The sequence below is a fragment of the Magnolia sinica genome, chromosome 14 (assembly GCF_029962835.1).
Source record: "Magnolia sinica isolate HGM2019 chromosome 14, MsV1, whole genome shotgun sequence".
NCBI classification, from domain to species: domain Eukaryota; kingdom Viridiplantae; phylum Streptophyta; class Magnoliopsida; order Magnoliales; family Magnoliaceae; genus Magnolia; species Magnolia sinica.
This window is the reverse complement of record NC_080586.1, coordinates 59,626,860-59,643,111: the sequence shown is the minus strand read 5'-3', so window position 1 is coordinate 59,643,111 and position 16,252 is coordinate 59,626,860. Positions and strand designations below refer to the sequence as shown.

Here is a 16,252-nt window from a genome sequence, read left to right as displayed (position 1 = left end):
TTTATAGGAAACCATCTGACACAGACACAAAGGCAAGCAATGAATCTAAATCACAATTCATAACTGATTGGCGAAGGTGGGGTGTCCACTCGCTTTGACATTCAGTTGCACACAACCTTTGCCAAAGAGAGAAATCTGTAGACACCCTACACTAGGCTGATAAGCTAATCAAGTTTGAATTAACGGATGGTCAACCAAACCTTAATCCTAAACCCTAACCCTAAAAGCCTAAACCTTAGGAACCCCAATTCTAAACACTAACCCTAAAAGCCTAAACCTCAGGAACCCCAATCCTAAACCCTAAACTTGGCCCATTTAACCGAGTAAACCTAGCCAACTCAACTCTGAACCCTAGAAAACTAAAACCTTAGAGCCTTGAGTCAACTCAGTAAATCAACTCACCCAGTCAACTCGCTGAGTCAACTCACTTGATTAACCTACCTAATCCAACAACTTAGTCAACTCACCTAGTTAAGCCCAAAACCAAGCCGAACCCAAGCCCTAAAGCAAGCCCAATCGGAGAAATATAAAAAGCCTCAAAGCAGTAACCTTCACAACAGAGCCTCCACATGCTTTGAAGAGGCTGCCTCCTAAAGCAGGGAGTCTAAGTGGGGACCGACAACACCAAGTTGCCCCGAGCCACGTTACACTCCCCATCTTTGGGGTGGCATCCCTTAAGCATGTAAAATTTTCCTTTTCTAGACCTCAAGTGTGTGGTTGAAGTGTATTTACTCTAATGCCCATCTCCCTACTGAAAATGATACTTTTATAACCTCGTCCAACACATAAGATGATGCCATGTCACAATCTCCAATCCTAAGCCTCCAACTACATTTTGTAGTTAAATCACCAAGAATTACCAAAAAACTGAGTTTTAAGGCTATAAATAGCCCTCTTCCCTTCTCATTTCAGGCACTCACTCCCATCCATTAGATTCAAGAGGCATCCCTTCTCATTTAGAGATCCCTAAGCCTTAGCCATTTAGCCATCCCTCCACCACGGAGAGTGAGAGTGAGAGTGAGAGAGAGTACAACCCTAGTCTAGTCTAGCCTAGCCAAACTAGAGTCCAAGCTTCCTAAGCCACCTAAATTTAAATATGAGCCACTTACTCTAGCCTTGCGATAGTACCGTTCATTCAACCATTCAAGCTTTAATAAGTTTCTTCAAATCAGAGCATTAGCATTGTCCAATATTCATTCTCTTCTCAACTCCCTTGCTCTACATATATATTAGCATTACATTGCATTTCATCGTTTTCTCGCATCTAACTGACGGACGTATGCTCTGAGGCTTGCCGATATAATCAGAGCAGGTCCACCAAAAACCTTAGCTAGTTAGTCGTCATTTTTGTCATATACATTGCATTTTTTTTAATTTTCTCGTATCTAATTTGCGAGCGTATGCTCTGAGGCTTGCCGATATAATCGGAACTGGCCCACTAAAAGCCTTAGCTAGTCTTTCGTTGTTTTATCATAAGCATCTACATAACATTACCCATACCATACATCATATTTCCACATACTTTGTACCCTACATTAGATCATTTTGAACTTATGCTCTCCGGCTTGCCGATATAATCGAATCCTATCTATCAGAAATTTTGGATTGATCAATCTTCATTGCCATTGCATCACATTACATTTTTTTGCATACGAGAACTAGCCTTATTCCTCAAAAATTAGTCAGATCTTATGAAGTAAAGATTGAATACCTGTACGGGAAGAGTGGATCCCTAACACCTTCCCTCTCTGTAAACAAGGTCCTTTACTTAGGATCTCTAGAACGTAAACTCACGAGTTACCTTAGGGTTAAGGATCTTCGGGTTCTCAATCTTAATCATTTTTATAGGGTTTAACCAACTATAAGATCATAATAATTGGTTAGTGGTGACTCTTGTCAAATATTATACTCTCTTACCCTAAACGAAAGCTCTCGAGTGAGACAACTAGTGGAAAGAGATAGTCAATCTCCCGTCTCCTCGGTAAATCCTCCCTCCAACATCCACAAGGGACCACCACAGAGGCGTGCCAGCAAAGGCTATTAACACTAGAAAAAGCCACATCAGTGTAGGTCTTTTACTCCCTAAATTTAAGAACCCTAGCCTTCACCCCCATAGCAGGCCAATCCCTAGGTTTAATGACTAGAGCAAGAGGATGAGGAATAAAATCATCTACCATCTCTGGTCGATCTTGGTACTCAAATTGGGTTCGTTGGTGACCTTCTTTAATGACCATCTCCGTCCCCCTGAATTTTCAGCCTTCCAGGTTTTTCTGCACTGCCATGCTCCCGGTTGAACAGAATGAAGGTGAATCCTCTTCCCCTCCCAGAGTCCGCAAAACATGGGATGTAGACATCCCCAAATTTCCCAAATCTCACTCTTATATCGTTGGGTTTAGAGGAGGAAGGAAGATTACCACTACAAGAAAAATGACCTTTACCGGCAGCTAAAATCGCCCCTAAAAGTCCAAAAAACCTCCGGTAGAAGAATTACCGGTGGCCAGGCACGTGCCACTAAAAGGGGGCGTCGCTGTATCTTTTACCGGTGGTCGCCCCTTTTTAGCGGTGTTTTTAACGGCCGCCACCAACAGTCGACTTTTACCGGCACTTACTATACTTTAGCGGCGCTTCTGTGACTGCCGCTAGAAACTATAAAAGCACCGGTAAAAGCAATAAAAGTGCCATTAAAAACTCCACAAAGCGGAAAATTGTACAAACACCGGTTAAAAGCGATAAAAAACTATAAAAATGCCGTTAAAGTGATAAGAAACGCATGTAAATTTTGTTAGAAACGCGGTATTACTACAAATGCCGCTAAAAGATGTAACAAGTGCTGCCAATAGATTGGAGAAACGCCGTTAAAAGCTTTGAAAAATGCCGGTAGATGTGCCGATAATAGAAATTCCTCTTGATTCTTTACTAATCCTTTCACACAAATTCCTGTTGATTCTGACTAATCCTTTCCTATAATTGCTGTCCTACAATCAAATCTCCATCAATCTAACTATCAAATTTCTATCTGTATAACTATCAAAAACCTATGATTGAATGACAAGAATTTGAATTACCCAATAATCTAACATTCATCAAGACAACAATTAGCACAATATCAACAAAACAATTAATAGTCTATTTAAAGTTTTCAAAACAAACTATAAATGTCTTCCTTTCCTAGCCTTTCACATGAACTATTTCAGTAAGGTCCCCTTCTAGACTGATCATATGTCTTCCTTTCCTAGCCACATCTTCTGGCAAATGTCTACAACACCAACCTCACTGGCCATGATCACGTGTCCACTATGTGTGATGTAGGCCCTTTTCTTGCAATGAGCCTAAATTCCTCCCTGGGAAGTTTCCCTGCAATGGGCTGAGAAGCATAGCTGATTCGGTAAGTGGCACAGCATTGAGATTATACTGCTTGGAGCTGTAGAGTGCTGCAGAACCAGGCCCTCTATTTGTTGAAGACTTGAACCTTTATAAACAATCAAGGCCCATGATAAACAAGAAAATAAAAGGACAATCAGCTTCACAAGTCACCTCTATAGTTGGGAAAGTGTCACAGTAAAAAAAAATTGTCATTGTATCAATTGGAACTTTTCTTCTCTTTTCTTTCTTTTTTCATTTCCTTTTTTCTTAATGATTTGCCTTCAATTGGAACTTCAATCACATTAATAAATTGTCATTGTATCAAACTATATGGTGCTACAAGGCTTACAAGCACCACAATACAACCCGTACTCAATTGCTTGCTGGCAGGTATTGCAAATCATAAGCAACAAAGGAAACAAAAATTGGCCTTGTAAAAGAAAACCAGTAAGAAAAACACACCAAGTATGAAAAAGTTTAGAAAGAAAAAGCAAACAAAAGTCATCACCTGATATTCTTGAAGTGGATTTCGTTGCTAGTCAGGCATGTACAAGAAGCATCCAAAACCTGAAGAAATAAGAAAACTCAACAGTCAGAATGTAGATGATAAATATGATTGATTTAGTTCATTCATATTTGTAAGATTCCATTAATTTACCTTAGGGCCCGTTTGGCCGGTCGGATTGGAAGGGATTGGTTGGTATTGGAAGGGATTGGAAGTTAAATCCCAAGATTGGCCGGGCGTGCCAAACAGAGTCGGTAATCTGATCCCAATCCCATGGATCTTAAGACAATCCATTGACAACACCATCATTACCTTTAAATCCCATCCAATCCACCCTAATCCATTCAAATTTTCCTGGGACATGCTTGGTTCATGGGATTGGAAGGGATGGGAAGGTTTAATCCCCAGATTGGCCAGACATGCCAAACATACTGGATATAGCAATCCAGGGATATAGCAATCCCATGGATCTTAAGACAATCCACTGACAACACCATCATTACCTAGAAATCCATGCCATCCATCCTAATACCATTCAATCCCTTCCAATCCACCCGGCCAAACGGGCCCTTAGATACTCTAACAGGACCATGATAGAGATGGTGATAATGGACAAGATGGCTTTTTCACTCGCACAAGATAGGGTCCTAGATAGGAATTTTGGCAACCAAGAAAAAAAAGATCCTTGAAGTAGACCCTAAGAAGCTGGGACAAGATACTTCTCTTCTACCAAGTCTATCCAATAAAGAAAAATAAACAAGGAGCAACCCGCAGTTTCTAAATGCTAAGTAAATTCCTAGCATTTCAATAGCAAAAGGAAACGAACCAAAATCACAACTTGCTATGAGAAACTAATGAAAAACAAACAAAAAACAACAAAAGGCCATTCAATCCTAGCTTTTTTAACATAAAATGCCTTAAAATGTAACTGAAAGGAAAATAAATACAATCTAATTCTCAGGCAATATCCGACCAAAACTTAGATATAACCAACTCTGCATGGTCCTGCAAACCCATTGAGAAAAAAAAATCGCAAGGAGAGATGAAATGCCGACCTTCTGCTTCTTGAGCCTTTCATTCTCTTCTTCCAGACGTGAAACCTTGTTCTCCAGCTTGTTCGTGTATGCCTGCCACAATGAGGAATAAATTCTTAGTCTTAAAAAAATAGAAAATGGAAGTAACTGGTTTTCAAAATGCAAAGTGCACTACAATTTTTAATGGGTGCATGGTTGTATGATGAAATCCATGTTTTTATGTGTGTATATGCATGCATGAATGGATGGACTATGGATGGATGTATGTATGCTTGCATGGATGAATGGATGAGGTGTGTTTGTGAATGTGTGTATGCACGCATCATGATGGATGGATGGATCCACAATTTTCTCCATGTTTCCTTGAGTCAACGATATGTGCTTTTAGGCCCCATTAAGGGAAAATTTATTATTCCTAAATATGCAAACATGCATCTTAATATTTAGTTAGAACAAAATCTAGTCTTGTTTTTTGAAAGGTTAAAAGATATTAATACCTAGATGCATGGTGCAAAAACAATTGCTTGACTCGCATTCATTTGATTTGATGCACCAGGGCTGATGATATATTTTGACAACTCAAAATGGCTGGAAAAGATCAGGGCCAAATTGCCTTGTTGGACCGTGCATGTGCAACAGAAAACTGAGATTGGTCGTTGATGACAGAGAATGAAGAATTGCCAATGCAATCCTTGTTCTAAGACAAATAAGAAACTTAAGTATCATGCAGTCCATGCAGATTCACAAAATGTTAAAAGAAAGCTAGCTATTGGCCAGTGTTAGGACTTACTCTTTCATACACATATAAGTTTCCATCGGCATGAGCAATGACAAAAGTGCCTTCACTTTTAGGAACCCATGCGATGCTAGTGCATTGACTGTGGAAAATAATATTTGCAGCTTTAGGCTAACAAGCACATGAGATCTTCTACAGGAACAAACAAGCATCAAGTCATCTAAGAAATTGCATATAATAAATAGAACCAACAAGGGATGTGACCATTAACATGTTGAAAGAAGTTATAACCTAATACAATATTATAATGCTTGCAATCTGCTTTTCCTTGCTTGGTTATGGAAAGAAGACATTTTATCTTTTAATAACCAAAAGAAGATTCAGCTTTCATTAAAAAAAAATAAAAAAATCTCTTCTTTTTCTTTTCCTTTCTTTCTTTCTTTTTCCTTTTTTTCCCCATCTTTTAAAGATAACCAAAGCTTATAAAGAGAGAGAAAAGGGTGAGAACAAAACAACATTAAGGGAGACGCAACAAGGAATCCACGGTGAGTGACCTTCTCACTGCTTCCTCTTTCGCACGAGTATCAGCAACCTTTTTTGTATCCATTTGAAAATTATTTCTGCACCTAATCGAATGCAGCAGCAACTCACAATGAGAATTAAGCATTGAAATGAAGATGTGCAATGCACACACACGCACATGTGAGCATCCATTGTCATCAAATTTCCCCTTCATAGAGAAGGGTTGTATTATTTTTGTGAGGACGTACACTTCAGATGTAAGTAGTTACTGTTCAAGCATGTCAATACTAATAATGTGAGCTTTTTCTGATGGAAAAACATGTTGAAGGGTCTTTTCCTACTTTTTGTTGATGAAGAAGAAATTGCTGATGAAGAAGATACGTGTGTGGGTATGCTTCTGGCTTTTGTTGACAAAGAGGATCTGCGAGGGTCTGCTCTGAAATGTCAATGAAGAAAAAGTGGGTTCGCCTCCTAATTTTTGTTGATGATGAATACATTCATGGGCTTCACTTCCAATTCCTGTTGATGAAGAAACCATGTGGTGTCCACCCTATAGTTGTTGATAAGGAAAAAGTTTGTGCATTCTCCTAGCTCCTGTTGATGAAGCAGAGGTGTAGGTTCCACCGCCAACTATTGTTGATGAGAAAATGGTGGATTCCAACAAGTAATCCTTACACTTTTCCAGAATTTCGATTCTTGGCAGAAGAAACCAGGTGAGCATTGTGAGAGGAACATGAGATTTCCACTTATTACCCAAACAAGAACTCAAAATTGGAATCCATCTTTCAATAATTCTCTTGAAAATCATAATTGGATGATTATTGTTTTTTTTTCCCTTTCTTTCGCCTTGGATTTAACATGTCCTTCGTGTAATCCATGGAGATGCAAAATCATGCAACCATTTAAAAGTTTGCACCAATGGGATTAAAGAAGATGCCTATAAAGAAAGGGAAAATATATGCCATGTATCTTAAGGTTTGCACAGGCATATGGTAGCAATTGTGCATAGACCACAAACAAGATAATCAACATGCATGTTAACAAATCAAACTTTCATGGCATGCAAAAGAAGCAAGGTTGGAGAACAAAGAGCTAATGTAAAAGCTTTATTGGTTGGTATGACTGTGAGTGACAGGCAAAGTGCAAATTTCAAACTCCACAGTAAAACCCTCCATAAGGAATTAACAATTTGATGAAAGGGAACAAACATTAAATTTGAGAAGGGCATGCTTGTCTATTATTAAGCAAACCCTCTTTGTTGTAGTGTTGCACTCCAACAAGCTTCTTCCCAGGATCTTGCAATTGTTGTCTCAATGAGACTGAGTAGACTGGCAAACATGTAGAAAGAGCACGCCAACAAAATAGTGAGAAAGGTGCAAGTAGTAAAGAGTGAAATATGTAGGACAACAAGCTTGGTGCAGAGGACATTCACCATCTCCTGTGTTTGAACCAATAAGGAGGTCATGACCGTCGTTTGCTTCAGGACTGAATGCATGGCATACAGGGTTCGCTGTGTGTAAAGGTACTTGTGGAGAGAAATACCCATTCTACCATTCCCAGGAAACATAAAAACCAGGGAATGAATTCCATGACAACCAAACAGGCCCTAAGGGGCACTTCTTACATTGATATTTTTCCATCAATACTAAGAGTGACAATGTCCTAGGAAAGTGGCAAACATAAACTTTAGGAAAACAAGCCTTAACATGTTGGCAACAGAAAGCAACCTCTAAATCACACATGACTATGGCAGGTTATACAAAGAGAAGCTCAGCAACATGTTGATTACCAAGCTTTGGAAAAAAGTAAGGAAAAATAATTCAAGATAGAGAACTCACAGTTTTGAACTTCTCCATGTTTGTCTCAAGACAACTCTCTAATTCTGACATTTTCCCAGTGCCATAGCTATTCACCAAGTCAACGTAAGGCTGCCATGAAGAAACATTTTATGAGTGTATTAAACTTAAACTTAATTGAATACTATCACAAAAGACATAAGCATACCCAAAAAAAACTTAAACTTAAGTGCCACGATACCTGCATTCACATTGGGCAATCAGAAGATTGCTTTCCTTCGCAATAGGCAATTTCTGTTGGAAGCAAATTAGAGATCAACAGTTGCACAACAAAAGACAACACGAACTAAACTGAGAACTGCAGTATCATTGTACACAGGCTGGATACAAGACTGTAGAATATTGGTTGGTTTAGTTATCATCTAGTGCATGAAAAGATTTTTTTTTTTTTTTTTATATAATCATTTTAGTGTATACAACCTGGATTCTTGTATACAAAAAAGATATTTTTTTCCATTCAAATTAACTATAGTTTACTGCACCGATTGCATTCTTCAATTTGTTCATTCAATTTTTAACACATCAAAACTGAAAGAAAGATAGGCCCGATAGTTGAACACCTCTTTCTTATGGAACCGAATGCAGTATAGTACAAGTATATTCTGGAGCTATCTTATAAAACCCATGTTAAGGAAGTATGTTTGACAGATGAAGCTACTAAGCAATAATTTCAAAAAGGGAGTAGCCACAATTTACACCCACCTTTGTCACTAGCATACAGTCAATTTTTCCATTTGGGAATTGAAATAGTACAAAAGCATAATATTTTAGCTTTCTGTGTTTAATGCACCTCACAACTTTCTGTAACCAGCTCTGGTCCTTCATTATGGTGTAGAGAACACACAAAATAGTCACTTAAATACATCCAGACAAATCACAGTAGCACTTCTCTAACATTTAAATTTTTCAAAACCGAATTGGAAAAAAGAGAATCAATGTAAACTAAATCAGATTTGAAAGTTGGTCAAATCATAAATAGGCATATTATGGATGGAGACATTGTTTTCAGTAATAGGCCACCTAGTACTCATAAACATTCATTACAAGCATTTTCTGTCTATATGCATGACGACCATACTATTAAGATCAATCCTCTTATTTGTGCTCCCCTAAGTGCGGATTTTGATGGGGATTGTGTTCATATATTTTATCCACAGTCTCTAGCAGCAAAGGTAGAAGTTTTGGAGCTGTTTAGTGTTGAAAAGCAAATCCGTAGTTCTCATAGTGGTAGTCTGAATTTACAACTGGTGCATGATTCTTTGTTGTCACTTAAACTCATGTTTAGGACTTTTTTCTTGAACAAAGCGACTGCACAACAATTGGCTATGTGTGTTTCACCAGTTTTACCAGAACCTGCTTTGCTTAAGGCTCACCGTACAGGTCCTCTGTGGACTATTTTACAAATAGTACAGAGTGCTTTACTTGCATTTTTTGCCTGCTTTGGGGAGAGGCATTTGATCAGTAAAAGTGAAATGGTGAGGATTGATTTCAATAGAGATTTACTGCAGTCATCATTCACAGAGATTGTTACTTCTATTCTTGACAAGAAGGGAACAGAAGAGGCTGTTAAGTTCTTTAATATGTTGCAGCCATTGCTGATGGAGATTCTCTTTTTAGAAGGATATAGTGTTGGCTTGAATGATTTTGACATTCCCAAGGCTGTTACTGAAGATATAAAGAAGAAGATTCAGGACATATCACTTTTGCTACTTCACTTGAGATCAAATTACAATGAACTTGTAGAGTTGCAAGTGGAAAGCTACTTGAAAACTGTAAAACTGCCTATCATGACTCATATTCTAAAGTTATCTGCTTTGGGTAATTTGATAGATTCTAAAAATGTTTCAGCTATTAGTAAGGTTGTTCAACAACTTGGCTTTTTGGGGCTTCAACTTTATGACCGAGGGAAGTTTTATTTAAGGCTTTTGGTTGAGGATATGAGTTTCCACTTCCAAAATAAGTATTCTGTTAATGGTGTTGACTATCCTTCTGAGGCATTTGGGTTATTTAAGAGCTCCTTTTTTCAAGGTTTGACCCCTTACGAAGAGTTGGTCCATTCCATATCATCCAAGGAAGTGTTGATCCGTTCTTCCAGAGGACTTACTGAACCAGGAACTTTGTTTAAAAATCTAATGGCCACACTTAGAGATGTCGTTATCTGTTATGATGGGACAGTGAGAAACCTCTGCAGCAATTCTATAATTCAATTTGAGTATGGACAGGTGGACGAAAATAGTCCTGGAAGTTCTCTTGCTGGTGAACCGGTTGGTGTATTAACTGCTACTGCAGTATCAAATCCTGCATATAAAGTAGTTCTTGATTCTTCTCAGAGCAACAACTCTTCATGGGAATCGATGAAGGAAATACTTTTGTGTAAAGTTAACTTCAAGAATGATATTATTGATCGGAGAGTTATTCTATATTTGAATGAGTGCTTCTGTGGGAAAATGCATTGCAAGGAGAATGCAGCATATTTAGTTCAGAATCGTTTGAAAAAAGTCACTTTAAAGGATGTTTCTTTTGACTTCTCAATTGAATACCAAAGGCATCGACAAATACCTGAAAGTTCAAAAGCGGATACAAGCCTTATTGGCCATATTCACCTTGATAAGATGCGCTTAAAAAGACTTGACCGGAGCATGGATGAGATCCTGCACTCTTGTCAAGAGGTTATAAATTGCTTTGGGAGAAAGAAGCACGCTCTTTCACCTTTTTTTAAGAAGATTTATTTGTCTTTCTGCGAATGTTGCACACTTCAGCAACAATGTGATGAGAAGTGGTCTCAGCTGCCATGCCTGCAATTCTTCTACAAAGATGGAGATGGTGGTCCGCAGGGTGAGCAGGGTGATACGATTGAGAAAACTTTGCAGATCATGGCTGAAGTTATCTGCCCAATTTTGTTGGGGACTCTGGTTAATGGTGATCCTCGAGTGCATATGGCCAACATTATTTGGATTGGTTCAGATTCGACAACTTAGGTGAGAAATGATGGGAAGTTGCGAAAGGGTGAGGTAGCTGTTGAGGTGGTCATTGAGAAAGATGTGGCCAAAAAAAGCAGTGATGCTTGGAGGGTAGCCATGGATTCATGCCTACCTGTGATGCACTTAATTGACATGAGGAGATCTATACCATATGGTGTTCAACAAATTCAAAAATTGCTCGAAATTTTAGGTGCTTTTAGTCAGTCAGTTCAGCGACTGTCAACATCTATAAAAATGGTTGCAAATGGCGTGCTAAAAGAACATCTGATGCTTGTGCCAAATAACCTGACATGCATTGGAAATCTTATTGGTTTCAATATTGCTGGCTACATGCAGTGAAAATATATACATATGACTAATGTGCTAAAAGAACATATGGAACCAGCAACAAACACAATAGTTGTAGATCCAACCCCCTTGGGAAGATAGAACAATGAGTTTGTGTAGTGGGTTTTTTACTGCGCATTGGTCATATGTATATATTTTCTGCCATCTACCCTTCCCCAAATGTGGTTAACCTCTCGTTTGCCCCTTTTAACTATTGTGTATATTCACCATCTCTCTAATGAATGCACCGCCCAATTTGGGAGCAGTTCGGCCATATGGCTAAGCAGCTGGCTTCCATATGTTTAAACAGTTTTTTTTTTGGCAAAGCAGTTGGTCATTGCAGGGTTCTAATTCGCAAGGGATAAAATAAAATAAAACTAAATCAGACTTTGTTACTAAAAATCCAACAACATACGAATTCAACTAAACCCATCACAGAAACAGTACTCAAACTTTAAAATAAAAAAAATTTAAAAAAAAAATCCTAAAAATAAAATCTTTTGAATTTCCAATCAGCTACACCGAAAATCAGTTTAAAACAGTAGTTGAGAAATCACAGGTGTTTTTCCCTACAGGTTAGAGAAATGCTTTACACAGGTCCAGGTGAAACAATTTGAGAACAGGGCAACAACATCATTATAGGTTCCTGAGCACAGTAAATATCCTCGTGAGGCTAAACCTTTATAACAATACTACAAATGAAGCCAACTACTGCATTCATTAAAACAAAGAAAAATCATATCAAAAATTAAATGATTAAAGATGGACATCAAAAGGATTAATTTGTTGTTACCAATCCTGTTGCATTTTGCAAAACCAAAAACCACTCCCAAGAGGACTCAGACCTTTCCGAACTGTCACTCTCTTTCCAATATGCCAGCTTCTCACAACCACTCAATTCCCACCTCAAGGAAAGAGATGATGAGTTTGCAAAAGACCTTCCTAATGAGGTGGATCTATGTTGATTGTTCCCCTCCCATATATCAGGTTAGTCCACTCATGGATGGGCCAACAAAGTATGAAAGAAATAGAGAGATTAAATGTACAACAGTGGTACACGTTATTAGTTAAAGCATTTCTTCAAACAACTAACCTGCAGATATCAGCGGCCATGGACAACGGCAGATGTGGCTGCCACTGCTTAATAATCGAAAGGGGAAGTGAGAGAGATAGAGAGAGAGAGAGAGAGAGATGAAGAGGAAGAGAGATCGAGAGAGAGTACCTTCAATTTTCTCTTCTTTCTTCAATTTTCTTCGATTGTTGGAGAGAGATCGAAGAAGGAACAACACGTTGAAGAAAACGAGAGAGAGAGAGAGAGAGAGAGAGAGAGAGAGAGAGAGAGAGAGACTTTCGGTCGGATATTGCAGGGAGGAGAGAAAAGGGGAGATGGGTTTTGGTAGAAAAGAGGTGAGAGAAGAAGAGGCGCGATGGAGATTTGGGATAGGCGCACGGACGGGTTTTGGAAATTTGGGGATAAGGCGCCGTGCGGGATTGGATTTAATTTGGGTTTTAAAAAAAAAAAAAAAAAAAAAAAAAAAAAAACAGCGGCGGTGGCCTGTGTTGTACACAGGCAGCCACGTAAAATGCCCCTCATGTCAACTACAGTGGCGGTTGATTGTGGCCGCCTGTACTAAAAACGTCCCTAATAGCCATTTTTCTTGTAGTGTACCCACAAACAGGCTTGTTGTGTGTTCTTTGCACTGAGGAATCCGGACCGAGTCCACCCCACTTCTCTTCTCCTTTCTCCTCATCCCCCTCGGTAATCTAGTGGCACATATTGGTATTTTTGTTGTCTCATCAATCAGCTGACAACAAATTTGATTTATTCTAAGATTGAGACATGTACAGGGTTCCTCTCCTTGAGATAATTTACGCTCCTTGGACAAAATCTATTGGTGCAGCAGACTCCAAGTGTGCCATCCTCAAGATGTAGTCACCATGAGTATGGCTATTCCCAGGATGTATTCACCTAGAGAAGACAAAAGATATTGAAATTGAGAATTGACTGTTTCTGCTCTATTGCTTCCGGCTGTACCCGGGGCATATCATTAATTAGAAGAGAAGGAAGTCAACAACTGTGATTAGCCAACAAACATCTTAAAAACAGTAGGGCATATCATTAATTAGAAGCGAAGGAAGTTAACAAGTGTAATTAGCCAACAAATAAAGGTGTCTATGACAGTTTCCTAAGTTGGAAAGCAACATCTAGCTTCCAACAAACAACCTTAACTAATATGGCAATCATTTGTGACTTATCCTCTCTCTCAAGTAAAAGACTTGGTTCAGCTGTGAAGTCACCAGTATGCCATGCTACAGTTTATGCAGTGCCAAAGTATTCAGTTATCACAATCTGCTAAAGTATTTTATTTAATTTTATTTTATGCTTTTGTTAGGACGGTGGGCCACTGCCTCACCAGCGGCTGTGGCAAGAATCAGTCTTGGGTCATGCTCGATGAGAGCAGGGTATTAAGGAAAATGGTCCACTGCGGAGCAGTATATGTTACAGTGCTCCTAGTTGCATAGGTTTACTTCGATGGTAAGATGAATCAATCCGAATTCTCCGTGATGTTCAGAACATGTTTCACAGGCTTATTTTCTTTACCCACGCTTTTTTCAAGTCATGGATGGGATATATATATATATATATATATATATATATAAGAATGATTCTTTAGAAATATAAGCAATCTATGATGATCCTGGATCAAATTATTGATTGCAACTATGTTCGTAAACAATCTTGACTGTCCTTGTTAGTGATCATTCATCAAGTGGTTAATATTTGTCAGATTAGTATGATGTTCGCATGGTAGCCTGTGAAATGTATGTTGGATCTGATTAACAGTATAGATCAATGGATTGGACTGTCTAAATCTCCCAATGAAAGTAAATATGAGCACTATAACCTATGAAGCATTTCTCTTCATTTTATACCTATATACTTTAAAATTAGCTAGTAATTCATAATAATTTCTTTAAAATTTTTCTACTTTTGGCGAAGTTTTTTGGATAATAAAGCTAGAAAAGACGTCAACTTTGAAAATCTTCCCAGAAATTCTCAACCCCATAAATTGCTAAGAACGACATTTGTGACGTTTCCAACCCCCACTTGGTTAAGGTGCCTAGTATCTACACTGCATTGAGTATACCTTTTCCGGGTTGCCATGGCCCATTTGTGATCGATGGAACAATAATTCTGGTAAAGCCCAAGTACAAAAACAAATAAATCCACGCATCAAGATGATATGCACTGGAAATTACTGAGATCCTAGTTGATATGGATACTTGGGCAGTCTAATTGATCCATCTAAACTGTTCATTACGTCCACATTTTTATATTGCTAAAATGTAAATCATACGGATTGGATGATTTTCACCATCTAGTCAATGGCCTGTAGAATAAGGAGTTAAGCGTAATTATATAAAAAGTAGGTTCAATCAGCAATTTGAGCCATTTATTTGCTGGGGCATCATGGATCATTAATTAATCTGATGATTACTTGCATCTCTTAGGTTCTGTTGTTTTTTACGGTTTGGCTTCCATGATACTCGGGAAGTACGGTCTTACTATTTGTATTCCTTACCCATGGGTCAATGGTGGCAATTGGTCCGGTTCGGGCTGGATGGCAGTCAGCTCAACTTTACTAAACAGGCTAAGATTGCTTGCCCCCAACCGGATCCACGGCCCATCATGCTTGGACTAAACCGGACCCGTGACTCACTACCTCCGACCCAACCCTACCCACTTTAAATTCATTAAGCCCAACCCCAACCCGACCTGACCAATTTAATTATAAATGGATCAGGCTCGACAACCTGGCCCAACCCACCATGTTCCAACTCAGATTTAAGAGTGGGATATGTTGCCAAGGCTATCCACAACCTATCCTAGTCAGTAGTATGTATGCACATGAAATTCATCTATACTTTGCTCCTTTATTTATTATTATTACTTTTTTATTTTTTATTTTTGGATTTTGGGTTGGCTTGGTCAGGTCATTTGGACCAAGCCATTGATAAGCCATATGGTGGGTTGGAACGTCTAGGGCAAAACCCAAGCGCAAACATTTACTTAAATGGGTCAAATTTCTATCCCCCAGCCTGGCCTGCTACCTATTTAACTCAGGCTCGAACCCATCTCAAAAGCAGGTCAGGTCAGGGACCTGGATCTTTTTTATCTTTTCTTTTCTCCTTTAAATTTTTTTTTTTTTTTAAAAAAAGAAAATAAACAAAAAAAGAAGCTAACTAGACCACCTTACATGTATGCTCCATATCTTTATTAAAAATATCCTCTTTAGCATGCAGTGCTGTTTCCATTTAGTTATTACCCACGGGAGGGAGAATTCCTTACATGGTCTTTGTTTTATGCCAAAAATCTCAACAAAAGTATTTACTAGATTTTGGATGATTTCTTGCATTATTTTTTAATATGTTCTTTGTTGTTGGATTGAAGCCTTGGTTCATGTTTTGATTTGTATAAGCGCTTGGATTTGGGAGTTGATTGAAGTTTGGAGGTTTGTTATACTTTGTTTAATTTAAAAAATGGTTGGGACAATTATTTATTTATTTATTTTGGGGGGTTTTAAGGTTAATGTTCATTTATATATGCATTTATTTTAGTTGGGTGTTGGGACCATGGATCCAATGATATCAAAGCCTAAATTTTTGTATGCCATCTAATGTTTTGGGTGGATTTCAAATAATCATCATGGTGGGCCCTGTGAAAAACTAACGTTAGACATCTTTCTCCCAATATTCCCTTTTGTGTGGTCCAATTAAATCATAGATCGAATTGATTTTTTGGCCATGGGCCTAACGTGGGATTACACATATAATGGTCAGAGTGGATTTCACATGCATATCACAGTGGGCTTGGGTAGGCATCACATAAGTAGAGTTGAACACAAGTTAAGTTCGATTCGAGCTCG

General features: G+C 38.4%; 2 protein-coding genes across 3 annotated transcripts; one reads left to right on the top strand and one right to left on the bottom strand.

The window, feature by feature from the left end:
• Nucleotides 1-3,021: 3,021 nt before the first annotated feature.
• On the bottom strand, nucleotides 3,022-8,383 carry LOC131225865 (uncharacterized). Of its 2 annotated transcripts, XM_058221468.1 has the most exons (4): nucleotides 8,198-8,383; nucleotides 7,999-8,088; nucleotides 3,872-3,930; nucleotides 3,022-3,469 (listed from the first exon to the last, which is right to left on the bottom strand). In XM_058221468.1, the coding sequence occupies exons 1-4, from the start codon at nucleotides 8,201-8,203 to the stop codon at nucleotides 3,295-3,297; spliced, it is 330 nt and encodes a 109-aa protein (XP_058077451.1). In that variant the 5' UTR covers nucleotides 8,204-8,383; the 3' UTR covers nucleotides 3,022-3,294. The 2 variants fall into 2 exon arrangements, with proteins under 2 accessions (XP_058077451.1, XP_058077450.1); XM_058221467.1 differs by lacking the exons at nucleotides 7,999-8,088; nucleotides 8,198-8,383 and adding an exon at nucleotides 4,022-4,189.
• Nucleotides 8,384-8,595: 212 nt separating this feature from the next.
• LOC131224986 (DNA-directed RNA polymerase V subunit 1-like) lies at nucleotides 8,596-11,322 on the top strand. Its single transcript, XM_058220419.1, has 3 exons — nucleotides 8,596-8,611; nucleotides 8,968-9,491; nucleotides 9,606-11,322. Exons 1-3 carry the CDS (start codon nucleotides 8,596-8,598, stop codon nucleotides 10,992-10,994), a joined length of 1,929 nt encoding a protein of 642 aa, XP_058076402.1. The 3' UTR covers nucleotides 10,995-11,322.
• Nucleotides 11,323-16,252: the final 4,930 nt, after the last annotated feature.